The sequence below is a fragment of the Schistocerca americana genome, chromosome X, assembly GCF_021461395.2.
Source record: "Schistocerca americana isolate TAMUIC-IGC-003095 chromosome X, iqSchAmer2.1, whole genome shotgun sequence".
NCBI classification, from domain to species: Eukaryota; Metazoa; Arthropoda; class Insecta; order Orthoptera; family Acrididae; genus Schistocerca; species Schistocerca americana.
The window spans coordinates 802,056,418-802,073,610 of NC_060130.1; the positions used below are offsets into that span (position 1 = coordinate 802,056,418).

At 38.7% G+C, this 17,193-nt stretch overlaps 1 protein-coding gene across 1 annotated transcript in view; it reads right to left on the reverse strand.

Moving 5' to 3' along the window:
* The window catches only part of LOC124556328 (NACHT and WD repeat domain-containing protein 2), a 314,048-nt gene that overhangs the window by 144,729 nt on the left and 152,126 nt on the right, over positions 1-17,193 (reverse strand). The window contains exon 15 of the mRNA XM_047130299.1: positions 15,691-15,863. Coding sequence (XP_046986255.1) covers positions 15,691-15,863 — 173 coding nt within the window. The remainder of the gene's footprint in view (positions 1-15,690; positions 15,864-17,193) is intronic.

Genomic DNA, 17,193 nt, shown 5'->3' on the forward strand with positions numbered 1-17,193 from the left:
TGGACAGTTCAAAACAAAACTAAAATATTTTTTATTAAATAAAAGTTATTACGCAGTAACGGACTATCTGAATTAAAACATGTAGTGTAATTAAAGTAGCCTGCACTGTAATACATGAGGAAATAATTATAATATAAAATCCAGAATTGTACAGTACTATAAGAAAATTACATAAGGATATAAAACTAATGTAAGATACCTCAAAAATGTGTGTAAATACCAATTCTATGTGTATAAATTGTAGGTATATTGTATTGTATATGATTTTTCTGACGAAATCCACACAATGTAAATTGTTACATGGATTAATAAAGAAATCAATCTATCAATCAAACTGCCTGGAATACTGGGTCCTGTTTTTGTCATATTATAACTAGGAGATTCACTTCTGCCCCACAGCATAACATGTTAATGTGGTTGCCAATTGGTCCCAATCCAGCATTTTATTAGGATGAAATGCAGTATTTCCATTTAGATGTTGAAGCCCAAATCACAGTGGACAGTTCTTCCATTACCATTTTCCAGATTTCAGTGGCTGTCACAGCTGATCCTGTATTGCATCAGATTGTTCAATTTGTCCATCATGACTGTCTGGATGAACCACTGGGGTAATTACTATGCCCTCCACCACTGCCTCTTTGTTCTTGATGGTGTGTCTATCGAAGAGTCGGTGCCCAGGGTTGTGATCCCATCTGCACTGCAGTGGGACATCACATGCTTTCTCCACCTGGGCCATTGATGTGTTTTTAGTACAAAATTGCTGCCTCCTGCCATGTATTTTGGCCAGGTATTGACAATGAAATCATTCGTGTTTGTGTCAGCATGCTCATAGTGAACTGCCCATCATGCAGCACCACAGGCCTCTCTTTCCCTGTGGTCCATCGCCCAAAGCTCCTGGGAGTGATGCTGATTTTGCAGGTTCCTTCCTTAACTCTTTTTGGCTTGTTGTAGTTGATACTTTCCCAGAATTTCCTTTTGTGTTTCATTCCCCATCCACATCCACAGTGGCTAGGTAATGGCCCTCGCAAGGATTTTTTCTTTGAAAAGATTACCATATACACTTGCGACGGGCAATGTCCTGCAACTTTTATCACAGGATTTTGAAGACTTTTGTACAAATAGTGGCATTCAGCATGCTATGGCTCCTCCATTTCATCCTCAGTTCAACAGTGAGGAAGAGTAGCTGATATGTACTGCCAAAACTGTCATGCAACCTTCTCCTGAGGAAGCTCTCAATTGATTCTTGAGCTCATATAGGTTCATCCCAGCTGCAATCATAGCTTGGCAAGGATGTTTCATAGCCACCAGTTTTGTACACTGTTTCACCTGCTCTGGCCAATGCCTGGTCACCCTCCGCTGCCGCCTCGCAGCTATTCCATGAAGACTCCACCCTCTGGGCCTGCAGCTTTGGCTGGCACCTCAAGTGGATACCGGCATCACTGTTGAGGCCACCACCTCTGCATTGTGTGCACCTCCAATGGTTTGGCGTCCCAACACTACAACCAGCTCCACCCATGTGTGACCAACTGTGCACTGGAGGCTCCACCGCCCTTGCAGCAGCCCCCACCTTCAGTGCCAGCTCCTGCAGCAAGGTCCATGCTCCTTTTGGCTCCTGCACCATCTTTGTTTGGGGTGCCACCAATGCTGGGCAAAGTAGTTTAATGCTGGGCCACCTGATTCGCCACAGCCCCTGCAGTCACTGCTGATGATGCTGCAACCTTTGTCTTCTCTGCTGCCTCCATTTCTGAGTGCCTGCCCAGATTTGGCCATGGATAAGGAGTCTCCATCACCAGTACTCCCTTACAGTCTCTCATGGGGGAGTGGGTGCTGTGCCTGTCCACACCTGTGCCATTTCAGACCATATTCTTTTGTGATGGCACATCTCCTGCTCCTTCTGATGAAGACATGGACATCTCCATGGTGAACAGTTCTGTTCCGTGTGGGAAGGAGTGTTGTAACCTTTTGCAATGAGCATGCATAATTAAGCAGTGCATGTCTCCATGGCTGGCTTAAAGAGGCTGCGTGACATTGGCCCAGACAGCACAACTGTGTGAAATATTAGTATGTAAGACACTGCACTGGGCCTTTGGCCATTCCAATGTTTGCATGATGACTCAATACTTCATTGTTAGACTGTGTGTTAATGTGCTCCCTGATTCTGTGTGTTTGTACTATTCCTCAATAATTGTCTATGTAATTCAATTTTTAGGGGTGGGGGAGGTAGGAAATAAAACATAGCAAGTGCCTTCTGCTCCCATCAATAACCAAATTTTTTCCTGATTTTTCATTCTATTTTCAATACAACACCTCATGAAGTAAGCAATATATACGTGAATACTTCAAATAGTTAATTAGGAGAGGTTCCATTTACATTTATTATCTATTTGGTTATACTAAACACGCTGATTTCAGATGATGCAGTTAGCGTTACTAGAAACTTGATTAATTAAAGGTTATGACAAATTGAAAGTTGTAATGCAATTAGTACAAGGATAATACTTTGAGATTATCAATAGAATCTGAAGACTTGTTACTATTCATTCAAAAGCAATCACCCCATTTTTTCTGACAAGGGAAACTGCCCATTGCACCCCCCACATATTTAATGGTAAGAGGGCCCAGTGGACTGCGAGTCAAAAACTGAACATGGATCAAGCATGAAAACAGGAAGAAGATGTACCTGACTGTGAAAAAAAAGCAAAATAGAAACAGTGAATGGTCCAAGAAGAAGAAGTGCAATACAGGACAGCCAGCTAGAGCCATGGTGTCATGGTTAAGTGGTTACACTGTTGGACTGCTATGCAGGTAAGCCATGTTAAAACCTCCCTCATGCCAATTTCTTTTATTTTTGCTGTTTGCTTTACACAAATTTGTGTCTGTATCGTGGTGTAATGTGTGTTTGCAACAGTAAGGTGTAAAGTATGGACCTATAATGACAGCTGATTCTGCACAACTACTCTATTAGCAGCTGAAGGGAAGTGGCTTTCGAATGGGAAATGCAGAAGTTTGATGAGGTGATAAGTCTACTGAATCCTCCACTGGAAAACACATCTGGTGTGTCATACATGGCATTAGTGACAGTACATGTGTCATACAATAGGAATCTCTTTTTGACACACCTAGTTTGTATGACTGATAAGTGAGTGAGATATGCCTCCTTGCTTGGTATAGGTGTTCATATGAATGTGGATGTGATTACTCCCAATGATGAGAACAAAATAGTTTTTCATATAAGCTGCAACAAATGAATGCAACAGTTTCACAATCACACAGTTCCTCTGTGCTCTGTCACAACATGTCTTTTTAATGTTTGTTAAGTTGTTTTCTGTTTTGAATGTCTTGACTCTTGAATTCCTTTGTTGTAAATTAGTTCATGCCCATTTATTTGTTGTTTTCATTTTTGTGTCACATTTACTTGTGATGGTAACATATTCTTACCACATGACTCACATGCTATAACCAATGATAGTGTAACAACTGCCATGACTACAGAAAGAGATCAAACATCTCAATGACCAGATAGACAGTTCATAATGTTGTGGAAAAAAATGGCAAAAGGGGGTTTCAAACATGGCTCATGCACTTGGCATTCCAACACCATGACCACTTACCCACAATGCCACTGCTGTTTCACTCTGCTCTTTATTGAACTTCTTGTTCTCGGACTATTCACTGTTTCTATGAGGGTAATCCCAAGAATAAGGCCTCCCTTTTTTTTTATAAGTACAGATCTCTGTTTGTGTGGCAGTTGGTCACACTCTTATAAAGAGTGCTTCACGCGCTGTGTGTAAACATGCGAACGCCGTGCTGAGGTGCTCTGTCTTGGCTTGGCAGCCATTGAGAATGGAGCTCCCATTGGATGTTACCGGCAAGAGCAAATTGCACGCAGTTATTCTGTTTTTGAACACAAAGGGCACTGCGCCAATTGAAATCCATTGCCAATTGACGGAAGTGTATGGTGAGTCATGCATGGATGTCAAAAATGTTCGTAAGTGGTGTATAGAGTTTGCAGCTGGTCAGACCGAAATTCATGACGAACAAAAGAGCAGGAGACCGTCAGTTTCTGAGGAGACAGTGTTGAAGGTTGAGCAAAGCATGCATGAAGATCGGCAGATCACCCTGGATGATCTCTGCACGTTGGTTCCTGAGGTTTCCCGAAGCACCACTCACAGAATTTTAACAGAAACATTGGTAACAAGATGGGTGCCATGCATGCTGACTGAGGACCACATGCGGCAACAAGTTGATGCTTCCCGCACATTTCTTCACCGCCTTGTAGCTGAACAGGACAACTTTCTGGACTCAATTGTCATGCGTGACGAAACCTGGACATACCACTTTACACCTGAGACCAAGCAACAATCACACCAGTTCATAACTTTCTGAACAGCAAGGCAGTGAGCTGGTATGACATGGGCATACAAAAACTGCCACAGCATCTACAAAAATGCATTGACAGAAATGGAGATTATGTCAAAAAATAGCTAAATGTTCAAGCTGTAAACTGATGTAAACCATTGTAGAAATAAACAGGTCTATATACTTATAAAAAAAATAGGAGACCTTCATTTTGGGATTACCCTCGAATTTTGCTTTTTTTTTTTTTTTTTTTTTTTTTTTTTACACAGTTCAGAAAAACCTTCTTCCTGTTTTCATGCTTGATCTGTATTCAGTTTTTGATGGGTTATCCACTGGGCCATCTTACCACTAAATCTGATGGGGATGTGATGGAGAGTTTCCCTTGTGAGAAGTACTTTAAATTACCTGGAACTAATTAATACTGAAATAACTGACACTGAAACTTTAGACATTCACAGTTTCCCATTAGCAATTTTGCACTTGTGTTAGTTACATCCTAAATTTTGAAACTGTACTTCCTGCTATTTTTCTGTATCAGATGACACCGTAGCTCATTAAATCACTAATTAAGATTTTGAATAATTAAACAAAGTGTAAAATAAATTTCAAGAGGTATGCCATATTCATAGATAGGGTATCCCAATGCTGGAGCATAAGATGGTTCTGTATACTTTTATAACTTACTAAACTTCAACATTTTTCATAAACTAGGAAGCAGTTAAGTCTTATAGACCAAATGATACAATGAAATCAAACCTAAGCAATTTCACAACATTATGTAGTTTCCAAGATCAATAAATACCTGTAGGCCTGTCTTTAAATAGCCCACCCCACACCAAAACCACCAATATTGAGTGAGCAAGGAATGGTGTAATACCTCTGTGAAAGTCCTAGGTCCATCATCAAAAACCTAACATCTCTAAGTAGAACTGAGTTAAAATCTGAAGTCAGGATGTAAACACTAAACATCTATGCAGTCTATCTGCAAAAGTCTTTGACTATTATGTAACTGCATAGCATCTTTGTATCTTCAAATCTTCGGTGTGATAGTAAACAAACAATGTCTAAGTATAACTGTTCCGTAAAATCTACTTACTGGATTTTTAATCATGTTGTCAATTTTCTACATGGCAATAACTTGTGCATTGTATTTGCTATGATGTATTGCCACTGTGTCAAGTTTTAACCATGACTTTTAGTGTACAGTGTGTCACTGAATTATTGCTTGATTATCTATCTCTGAATATGTGGATGAAGGAATAGGTGCAATTCTCTGTACCTGTAAAAGTGGTGTACTGTGCAACGGCAACTTGCCATCAAAATCTTCAAAGCGAAAATACAGTGGGAAAGATTCATTTAATTTTAACTACTGGGTGGACTGAATCATTTGGCATAATCCTTTCTAAAGTCAGTTTTCAGCATACACTGATAAGCCAAAACATTATGACCATTGCCCACTGTGATATTGGGTGCCAACTGGTGGCATTGTCAGCACGTGATTCAGTAACAAAGGTATTTAAGCAGAGCAGACATGGACAGGGGTCACCCTGGTGAAGATACGGGCTGCAAATGGGGAAATCCATTCAGATAAGCTACTCTGACAGATGACAGATGATTTTTACGCACATCCTGTGAATGAGTCACTCAAAAATGGTGAAACTGGTCAAATGTTCACATACTACCGTCATGAGCATCTACAGAAAGAGGTAGAATAACAGTGAAACTACCACTGGGTGATAAATGGTTGGATGTCCATGACTCTTCACAGAATGTGGGATTCGAAGGCTTGTCTGCTCTGTAAAGTAAGATAGATGGTGATCTGTGCCATCTCTGCTGAAAGATCACAATGCTGGTGCATACAAAAGTGTTTCAGAGCACACCGTTCATTGTACAGTGTTGAACATTGAGCTCCACAGCAGACCATTATGTGTTCACATATTGATCCAATGACATCATCAATTATGAATGTAGTGGGCATGGGACCATCGGGATCTGATCATCGATCAATAGAGATGTGTCGGCTCTTGAGATGAATCACTACACTAGGTCAATGGTTGTCTCCACAACACCATCATTGAAGTGAACAGTGACTTAAAACATGCAGCACACCATGGATGCAGGCTGGTGGGAGCAGTATTATGCTATGGGAGACATTCTCCTGTGCTTGCATGGGATCTGTGGTAGTAATAAAAGGCACACTGACAGCTGTGGACCATCTGCATACCTTCATGCGTGATGTCTTCTGTGACAGTGATGTCATCTTTCAGCAGTATAACTGTCCGTGTCTCAGAGCCAGACCATGCTACAGTTGTGTGAGGAGCATTATAGTGAAATCACATTGATGTTTCTGTGACCAAATTCGCCAAATTTGGGTCACTGTCAGGTGCCATCACATCACAAATGAGCAGCCTGTTATTTATGTGACTTACATGACCTGTGTGTAGAAATCTAATACCAAATACCTCCACAAACCTAGCAACACACTGATGGGTCCCTGATACGCAGAATCAGTGACATATTTCATACCAAAGATGGACAAATGACCTATCAAGCAGGTGGTCATAATGTTTTGGCTCATCAGTGTATTCTTTCATAGCATTGAAATATAAAATTTCAAGATATGTGAACATTAACACATAAGGGACAAGCCATAAACTGCTGAAAGCTGTTGATATACTTTCCGGGATGTGAGGTCGTGGTCCAAGAACTTTTCTGCTCCTGACGTTTCGTCCAGAACTGCGCTGGACTTCCTCAGAGGCGCTGCTCCGCTGAGTCTTGCCGACTCAAGACTCAGCGGAACAGCACCTCTGAGGAAGTCCAGCGCAGTTCTGGACGAAACGTCAGGAGCAGAAAAGTTCTTGGACCACGACCTCACATCCCAGAAAGTATATCAACAGCCATGTCACCCGGTCGTGAAAGCCTTCATTCTGCTGAAAGCTCACAGGAATACGCTGTGGTATAGGACTATGTATCAAATGTTTCTTCAAAGTAGACCACACTGAAAGTTTATTTTATGTGATCATGTATGTTTTCAACACAATGAATGGCTATTGTTAACAATTCCTGGAAATTTCATTAACTTTTGACTAATAATTGCTGTGCTACAGCAATTTAAATAAAATGCTGCAGTCCTGTACCAGCTGTGTGAACTACCACGAGTAGACTAGCTGTGAGCATATAAACTACTGGTTTGAAGGGTTAACAAATACAGTAACCTCAACCTAAGCCAGTTTGGTTTCCAAAAAGGCACCTCTGCTCAAATCATATTTGAATGATAGACAAAAAAAATATAGTTCTCAAGAATTTGGAAAGTACAGCACTCCATACTAGCAGGACACCATGACCTGTGGAGTACAACAAGTTTCTGTGCTCCATCCTCTGCTATTTGTTATATTTGTAAATGACCATCCAATGTGAACAATTCTCAAACACACTTTACTCTCTCTCCAGATGACACAAATGAATCTGTTGAGAAAACATATAACAGCAACAGAGAGAGCATGGGAAAAACACAATATTTGGACGGGCCCTGAAAAGTTTCACTGCAAATGGTCTGACACTTAATGTCACCAAGACACAACTAATACTGTTCTGTGTGAGACACGTAACAGAGGAAGAAACGTAAATAAAATAAATTGATAGTGAAATAATGGATGTTTAGTCCTCCATATTCCTGGAACCACACATAGACAAGTTAAATTGGTCTGCACATACCCTGGAATTGTCTAAAAGACTGAGCTCAGGAGTATTTGCTATCATACTATTGCTTTGACTGCTAATAAGGTAGCAACCATAAATGTATACTTGCACTATTCCCTTAGGTCATGTCTTAACATGTATGTCATACTATCCTGGTGCAACCAAAGACATGTAAAGAAGATCTTTACAGTACAAAAGCAAATGATCACAATTATGTATGGAGCCCACCCAAAAAGTTCATGTAGGTACTTATTCAAACAGCTAGGCACCTTCACCATGACATCTCTGTTACAGTTACGCATGGTGCAGGTTTCAGCCCACCAAACCCATGTCTTTTGGCCTGGCTGTATGGTACACTGGACAACCTGGCTGATCCACCAAATTCTGCAGTTCAGTACAGTCCATTGTACCAGTCCAGCTGGGTTGACATGCCCTGCCAGCCCGCTGCTTCCTCAGCTTATCCAGTTTGTTACTCTCCAGGCCAGCATATCACTTCCATTGCATTCTGTTCTGCTTTCATTCACAAACCCTACATTTCTCCTTCTTTATTGTTACAATGCTTAAGTATTTCTAACTATGTGGGAAAGGCTGATGGCTGTTTCACTAAATTTGCAAGACTGCATGCTTCACACTGTAGTGCCAGTTCATTCACCTTTTTACCTCCAACTAGTTAGAGTCAACATAGGTATTTCTTTTTTGGTGTGTGACATCAACAAAATAACGAAACATCTTTGATAATATTATATGCCCCCCTCCCATGAACCATAGACCTTGCCATTGGTGGGGAGGCTTGCTTGCCTCAGCGATACAGATAGCCGTACCGTAGGTGCAACCACAACGGAGGGGTATCTGTTGAGAGGCCAGATAAACGTGTGGTTCCTGAAGAGGGGCAGCAGCCTTTTCAGTAGTTGCAGGGGCAATAGTCTGGATGATTGACTGATCTGGCCTTGTAACACTAACCAAAATGGCCTTGGTGTGCTGTTACTGTGAACGGCTGAAAGCAAGGGGAAACTACAGCCATAATTTTTCCCGAGGGCATGCAGCTTTACTGTATGGTTAATGACATTGTAATTCTGTCAGAGACAGTGAAGGACTTGGAAGAGCAGCTGAATGGAATGGACAGTGTCTTGAAAGGAGAATATAAGATGAACATCAACAAAAACAAAATGAGGATAATGGAATGTAGTCGAATTAAGTCGGGTGATGCTGAGGGAATTAGTTTAGGAAATGAGACACTTAAAGTAGTAAAGGAGTTTTGCTATTTGGGGAGCAAAATAACTGATGATGGTCAAAGTAGAGAGGATATAAAATGTAGACTGGCAATGGCAAGGAAAGCGTTTCTGAAGAAGAGAAATTTGTTAACATTGAGTATAGATTTAAGGGTCAGGAAGTCATTTCTGAAAGTATTTGTATGGAGTGTAGCCATGTGTGGAAGTGAAATGTGGATGATAAATAGTTTAGATAAGAAGAGAATAGAAGCTTTCGAAATGTGGTGCTACAGAAGAATGCTGAAGATTAGATGGGTTGATCACGTAACTAATGAGGAGGTATTGAATAGAATTGGGGAGAAGAGGAGTTTGTGGCACAACTTGACTAGAAGAAGGGATCGGTTGGTAGGACATGTTCTGAGGCATCAAGGGGTCACCAATTTAGTATTGGAGGGTAGCAGGGAGGGTAAAAATCATAGAGGGAGACCAAGAGATGAATACACTAAGCAGATTCAGAAGGATGTAGGTTGCAGTAGGTACTGGGAGATGAAGAAGCTTGCACAGGATAGAGTAGCATGGAGAGCTACATCAAACCAGTCTCAGGATTGAGGACCACAACAACAACAATATTAAATAGGAAATATTTCCTAATGTTCTGCAAAATTATATTTATTTGGCCATGAACTGACTCTTGGCTTCTTGGGCCACCTTTAAGTGACAACCGAATATTGCAAACAAAGATATTACTTTCGTTGAAGATTAAAAAATGATGACCAGCAAGAAAAGTGTTTAAATAGGAAAGTGTTACAGTGTCTGCTATGTAGAAATAGTTACATTAACTAAAAAAAGAGAGCAAATCTTTTTATGTGCCCATACATTTAACAACTGATGAAAAATAAAGTTGAATTTACAATTTCAATCTGTTATTTGTAACTAAAACTTAATTTAACAGAGGATAAAAAGGAAATTGAGTCTGGTCATTTAACACTAAGCTGTCATTCTCTCTCATATGTCTGTTGATTTCCAGTGGAGTCGGCTTTGTGCTTTTCTTTACAGAGTGTAAAACTTCACATCCTACATCATATGATTGGTTTTCTGTTAAAAGATGATTGGCAAAGTCTGAATTTTTCTTTCTCAATCTGTGGCTCAAATTGCCTGAGCAGGCTGAAACCTGTGCCATGCATGACTCTAATCCCAGTACATTACTTCCCTTACATTTTTTGTTGCTGAGAATTTAAAATTGTGCAGAATTAATGCTGCGTGTCAGAGATGTAACACTAGAAGTAATTATAATTCCATATAGAGCTAAAAAGACTCAGCAAAATCCAAAATGGAATTCCCTACTCTAGCACATAGCTGTACAATGCTCTTTTATTTAATATCATGTCCTAGATTACTAGTCAAAACAGATTTTAAAAACTGATAAACAGCACCTTCTGGAAAAATATTTCTATTCCTCACAAGAATTTTATAATAACGCATAATTGTGAGAATTTTTATGTAGTGCAATGTAGAGTGATTAATATGAATTTCATTGTTAACTGCTGTTTGTCTTTACAAATGACTGTTTTATATACAAACCAGTATATAAGAGAAAAGTGTGCATATTTATTATAAATGCTTCACATGTTCAACATCCTTGTGATGTATATGCCCATGGATCTATGGATCTTGAAGTAAAATAAAGTGAAATAAATAAAATCTGTGTTTTTGACAGCATAACCACAATGTTTCTTTCAAATGTAATGTCAGTGATAATTTCTAAATTTAATTCTAATTTTGCACTCGATTCCTCTGAAGTGCTAAAGGGTCTATCAAGGTTATTTGTCTTCTTACAGACATTTATTAAGTTTTTAGCAGTGAGTTTACATGGTTTTATTATAAACTGATGTGAAAAATTTACTCCTTGTACAGTCTCACTTTGTTAAACCTTCCCTCAGTTTACTTAATTATTTTTCAATATTCTTCTTAAGATTGCTTTTTACTGATTAAAATAACATATTGTAATTAATGTCTTACCTCTCTATTTTTAATGTTTATTTTATCTCCTTTTTTGGGCAACGGATGCAGTAACACTGTCATATATTCCCTTAAGATGTTCTCTGCATTACAGGTCTCCCCAAATAGTGCTTTTACATCCCCACCAATTTTGTCCTCCATATATGAGCGATTCTGTGACTACTGAGTCCCTGCTTGTTTTGTTTATGTTTTTCAATTCTCTTATTATTTTCCTGCTTTCTTATTAATTGAGAGGCTTCTCTTCTCATTCTTGTACTTGTTCAAATAATGCCATTTCTTCAGGTTTTGTAATGTCGTGATGTGTTTGGGTGTAATTTGCTTGATGTTGGCAACTTTGTTCATTATTGATGATTATGTTTCCTTTTTAATCTTTGAAACAGGGAGTCAATGTTGTTAGTTTCATCATAAAAATTTTGTAGGAATTATGTATATTGGTTTAGAAGGAGTTTTGAGTAGGCGAGATGCAAAAGCCGCTAAATGGATTTTTTGTCCATTTTGAGTTGAGCACACTACCGATAGATTTTTTTGGAGATGACATGAATGAATAGGTTTCAGGGTACAACCCACAATAAATGGTTGAAATTGACAGTAGAAAATAATGGTCAGTTGCAAAAGCCACTAACTGCATGTTGCCCTTGGGCGCAAAGCCCGCTAAATCTCCAACATTTGCAAAACCTGCCAAGTTCAAAAGTCATCGCAGTCGCTGTGCCATGTCTGGATGCAAGGAATGCCAACTGACATCAGACTTGCCAATCTAGACATTCAAAGCTACCTTGAAGTTTGTTACGATTTGAAGGGATATTTTTCTTATTCAGAGTTAGGTTGGCTGCACTGTAGTGAATATAAACGCAACAATGAAGCTCTTGCTGCCAATGTATTGTCAAAATATATGCCAGTAAGCATACTTCAGCTGATCAGTTAGATGTTTGTCGACACACTTGTGTGAGCATTTTGAAGGAAATAAGGGATTTTTTGGACAGTTTAAATGTAGAAGGAGGTAGAAATGAAGTGGGAGTAATTGAAAAAGTAAGGATTTTCCAAGAAGTTGAACCCATCGTTGTAGTTGCAAAAGCCCAGAACAGGACCAAGGGCAACGGTCTCTCCTGGAAAAGGAAGAGGCATCCTGATTAGTGAAAAAGAGATGTTTCCAAAACAGAAGGGTAAGAACATGAAAAGTATTATTAAAGCAATGTTACGCAATGAATACTGTGTTGACACAAACTGTTATGACATATGTGGCAGGATTAGTGAAAGTTAATGGTAACTGGCATTTGCAGATTCAGAAAGCCAAAAAAAAAAAAAAAGAACATGTTTATAAAAAGCAAAATAAGGAAACTTCTCTAGTTTGTGGAGAGCACTTCTACAACTTTGAAGTTGAAGATGGGAAGAGCATCCTGAAGAGGGGAAAAAATTTCAGCAAAGAAAACGGCCCAACACCCATCACCGCTGGTATAAAACTTTCTCCAGCCGAAGTGGCCGTGCGGTTAAAGGCGCTGCAGTCTGGAACCGCAAGACCGCTACAGTCGCAGGTTCGAATCCTGCCTCGGGCATGGATGTTTGTGATGTCCTTAGGTTAGTTAGGTTTAACTAGTTCTAAGTTCTGGGGGACTAATGACCTCAGCAGTTGAGTCCCATAGTGCTCAGAGCCATTTGAACCATTTAAAACTTTCAGAAGCCAAACTCGGAGATGTCAACCAGCTTTTGGAGCTTCGCTTTGGTGAAGACTGAGTGACCAACGACAAACTTGAATTCTACACCAAGGTGTTAGACAAGAAGGAAGGCACTCCAATATCGCTCCTGCCAGGGTCAACAATCTGTAGATGACAGAAGCAATTTTGAGTTGACGGGCAGTATTGATGTTGATGTCACATAAAAGAAATTTTCAGTTAATTTCATTTTCTAGAATCTTTTTGTCACTGTTTTACTTAGGATGCGACTTACTGCAAATTTTATTATTTTCTAAAATTTTGTTGATGTGTTACTCAGATGAAATTTGGAGCTTATTTTATTTTCTACAATATCTTGTGATGTCAAAAACATAATGGTGTATTTTTTAAAAAAAAAAAAAAAAAAGGAAAAAGCTAATGCTGAGCATTCTTATCTCCTCTCTTTTTGATGTTAAGTAAGTCAGTTTTTTGTGGCAAACTAAAGTCACATTTGATTTTTTATGTTCCAATCTTGTAGAATTTTCAGACTTCTCTTTGAAATAAAATGTATTCTGTTTGTATCCACAATAATTAAATTCCACCATCCTGTCATTCCTAACATATCATCAAATAGTGGATTTTGCAACCAAATGTTTGTTTTGGAATTGGATTGATACATTTGCAAAACCTGATAACTGCATAAATTGGGTGCAAAAACTGCTAACTCAGTATTTTATATAAGATTTCAACATGTAAAACTCAATCACAGATTTAAACCATTGATACTGTGTAATAAATTATTTTTTTACTTATTTTTTAAAAGAAATGAAGTCTTTAACTTTAATAGTTTGAATGGGACAAATTTTTCACAATGATCTCAGTTTCATTTATTGTGGAGTTAGCAGCTTTTGCATCTGGGCTACTCTTTTATAGTTCTTTATTTAGTTGTTGAGTATTTTATTTCATCTGTTTGCCTAATTTTGTTTTGGATGTCTCCTCTGCACTTTGCACGTTCTTCAGTCTTCTAGCTGCTTTGTTGTATTCTTATCCCACATTTTAACTCTTATTTGTAATCCTAGTTCACAAACTTCCTTCCATCACAGTTGCCTCTTTTATTTTTCTAAATAAGGTTGCTTGCTCTGCTGCTCCTAGTATTGATATTATTATTTCTAGCTGCTTGTGGCTACTTGTTACTTTTACCCCATCATTGTATCCATTCAAAATCTACTACGTGGATGTTAAATCTTGCAGTGTGTACTTCAGCATCCCTATACAGACATTTTACTTTCTTTTTTTTATGTGTCAGCTTCAGCTTCCTTTTTATTGGATAGTGGTCAAGGGCATATTCTCTCCTTCCATAAAATGTAGACGTTGAGTCTCCTTGCAGGTATAATAAGTGATAGCAACATGGTCAAAATGGAGTCTGTCTAATGACTGTTTGGTTATTTTCACAGTTGTTTCTTAAGCTTCTTCTGCATGTTGTTTTCCTGAACTTCATGTTAATTCATCACCCAGTTCCATCAAGCTCTTACCACCAATGATTATGCTAGTGTGCACAGTCAATCATCAGTGATCGTAAGCAAACAGCTCCTTCCAGTCTGCTCTCTCAAGTCCGCTAGTCTCTGGAACCCTATGTAGTATTTCTTTCTGTTTTTCTTTCCTCCATTATTGTATTCTTGTGACATTTTGTTGATTCCTCTTTCTTAGTGGTGCATGCACATTTAAAATTTTATACTTTTGTTCATGTTTCTAGTGGTGAGAGTTGTCATACATGGTAAGTTGATGCTGAGTTTCAGCATCATGTTGGTCAGCAAATTCTGTAATAATATTTGTGTTCCAAACATTTGTATCCCTTTTCTATTATATATTTTTGAACTGGTCTCCTTTAAAAACTCAGTATTCATCTGATTACGATATACATTTGGCTATATCTCTTGTACAGCTAAAATTTCGGTTTTCATTTCCCCATTATATTAAAGGTCTGGTGTGCAATGATCCTGGGCTTCAACAATACAAGGCCAGGTTTTCTCAATGTACTTTTCATCTTTGTTGGCTTGTTACCATTAGTAGGTAACTACAGAATCTTGCATTTCCTGCTACTACAACTTGTTTTGCTAGACCAAAAGGCCCAATGCTCATATTATCATCATATTACTGGTATAATTTCATATAATTACAATGATTTAGCAAGTTCTGAAATTCATGTTTTTTACATAATGTATTAAACGCATATCATATATTGACATATTCCTGTGTTAGCAGAACTTCATACAATAAGTAATCCTTGCATCAGAAAAAACTGTGTCAATTTGGTCTTTTTTGGCTTTTCCATTTCCATAGCAAATTATGAGATCAGGAGCTCACAGTTCATATAGCCTGAGTAATAAAAAATTAAACTTGAATACAAAATTATTAGTTTAAATAAGTTAATCAAATCACTGAAGTTATAATGCATCCATCATAATACTCTTGGTAATTTAGACATCAGAAAAATGTGGTTGTGGAATTAAAGTCACAGAAAAGATTCTTGTTTGAGAAAGTTCTCTGCCATAGGCCATGATGCACATTTAAAAAGCTTGCACAATGATAGCTGTCAAAGCAGCTATGCATTGCAATTCCAGAGAATGGACTGATTTTCTATTAAATTCCATGTAGGGTAATCTGTGAACAAACACACAACCTGAATTCAATCAAATATCCAAAATGAACATTCTACTATTTCAACAACCAGGTTGCACACCTGATCTCATATCTCTTACCTTGTTGCCTCTCTGTCTCCCACATTCACACAAGCATCTTCAAAATCACTGAGTACTGCTTGGAGAGGACATGAGGATAACTTTGCATGCAGCCACTCGTAGTTAAATAAGACATTTTCAAACAAATCCTGGAATCTTCTTGATCTAACCAGATGGAAAGGCAGTTCTCCAAACTGAAATACAGAATTATATTCATAAAGACTTTTGACATGCATGAGACTTCTACTAGAACAGATATTCATGCAAAAACAGTATCCTTCTGTGTATCTTATGAAATCATATATTTCAGTAGTGTGCTTACATTTTGTGGCATGTAGTTGCAGCTGTAGCGGTTATAAAGCTAAGTACTGACAAAGTTTCTTTTGTGTTGTTATACAGTTAATAAATTTAATAGTTTTCAGTGGTGTTTCATGCTGTTTGTGATGAAATAATGATTTAACAAACTTTTGGAAACATTCACTCTCTGTGTTTTTTAGAGTTTTCTGTGCATTGAAATCGGTTATTAAATTTCATGCTTTAGTTTTCAGCTGACATTTCTTCTTGTTTCTAGTGAAATATCTCAGTAAAATTTTCATTCATAGTTTTAACTTCATCAAGTGTTCCAATGGCCACTTGAATTTTTATTTTTAGCTAATAATTTTGTGAAGTTTTGTTGGTATTGGTATTACCTGTGGTGCAGTAGTATTAATACAAGTAGTTGCTTTCTTAGTACACAGAAAATTTCGAGACCACTATTGTTACTATAAATAGTTCTAGTGGTGTAACTGAACTTAGGTAACATAGACATATAGCTTTACCATGAGTGAGAAGTGTGGGCTCTGTTGCAGGTTCGTCAGTAGTGGGTTATGGTGAGGGATTTGTTCAAAGTATTTTCATTTGGGGGGGGGGGATGCAGTGGGGAAGCCAGTTGGCATTCTAGCATGGTGATCCTCTCCTGGAAATGCAGAGTCTGTAGTAGAAATAAGTTGACAGAGGAGCAGGAGCATAAGATCTGTGCCCTTCAGGTGCAGTTAAAATGCGCAAAGGAGGAACTACATATGTAGAGGAGGGTGAAGGGTGGTGGGGAATGGGAACTTGCAGTTGCCAAGAAGGCGCCTAGGAGGAGGAGGTATCCAGACAGTTATACTTTGCGTATATGCAATAGATTTGTCCAACTGTCAGAATTGAGTGGTGAGGAGCTTCTTGTGGCTGTAGATGTAGGGAACATGCAACAGTCCTCAGCAGTTAGGAGGCCTAGGTCAGTTGCAAAGTCTAACAGAAAGAAGGAGGTTCTGCTACTAGGTAATTCACATGGTAGAGGTGTGGGCTAGCAGTTTCAGGAAGTGTTGGGGAGTGAGTACCAGGTCACCAGCATTGTGAAGCCTAGTCCAGGGTTGGCTCAGGTGACTGACAGCATATGGGAGTTATGTAAGAATTTTATGAAGGAGGATCAGGTAGTGATAGTGGGTCGAGCAGGGAACAGTCTTGATAGAGACAGGGAATATTATGTAGGTGGCGACCTGG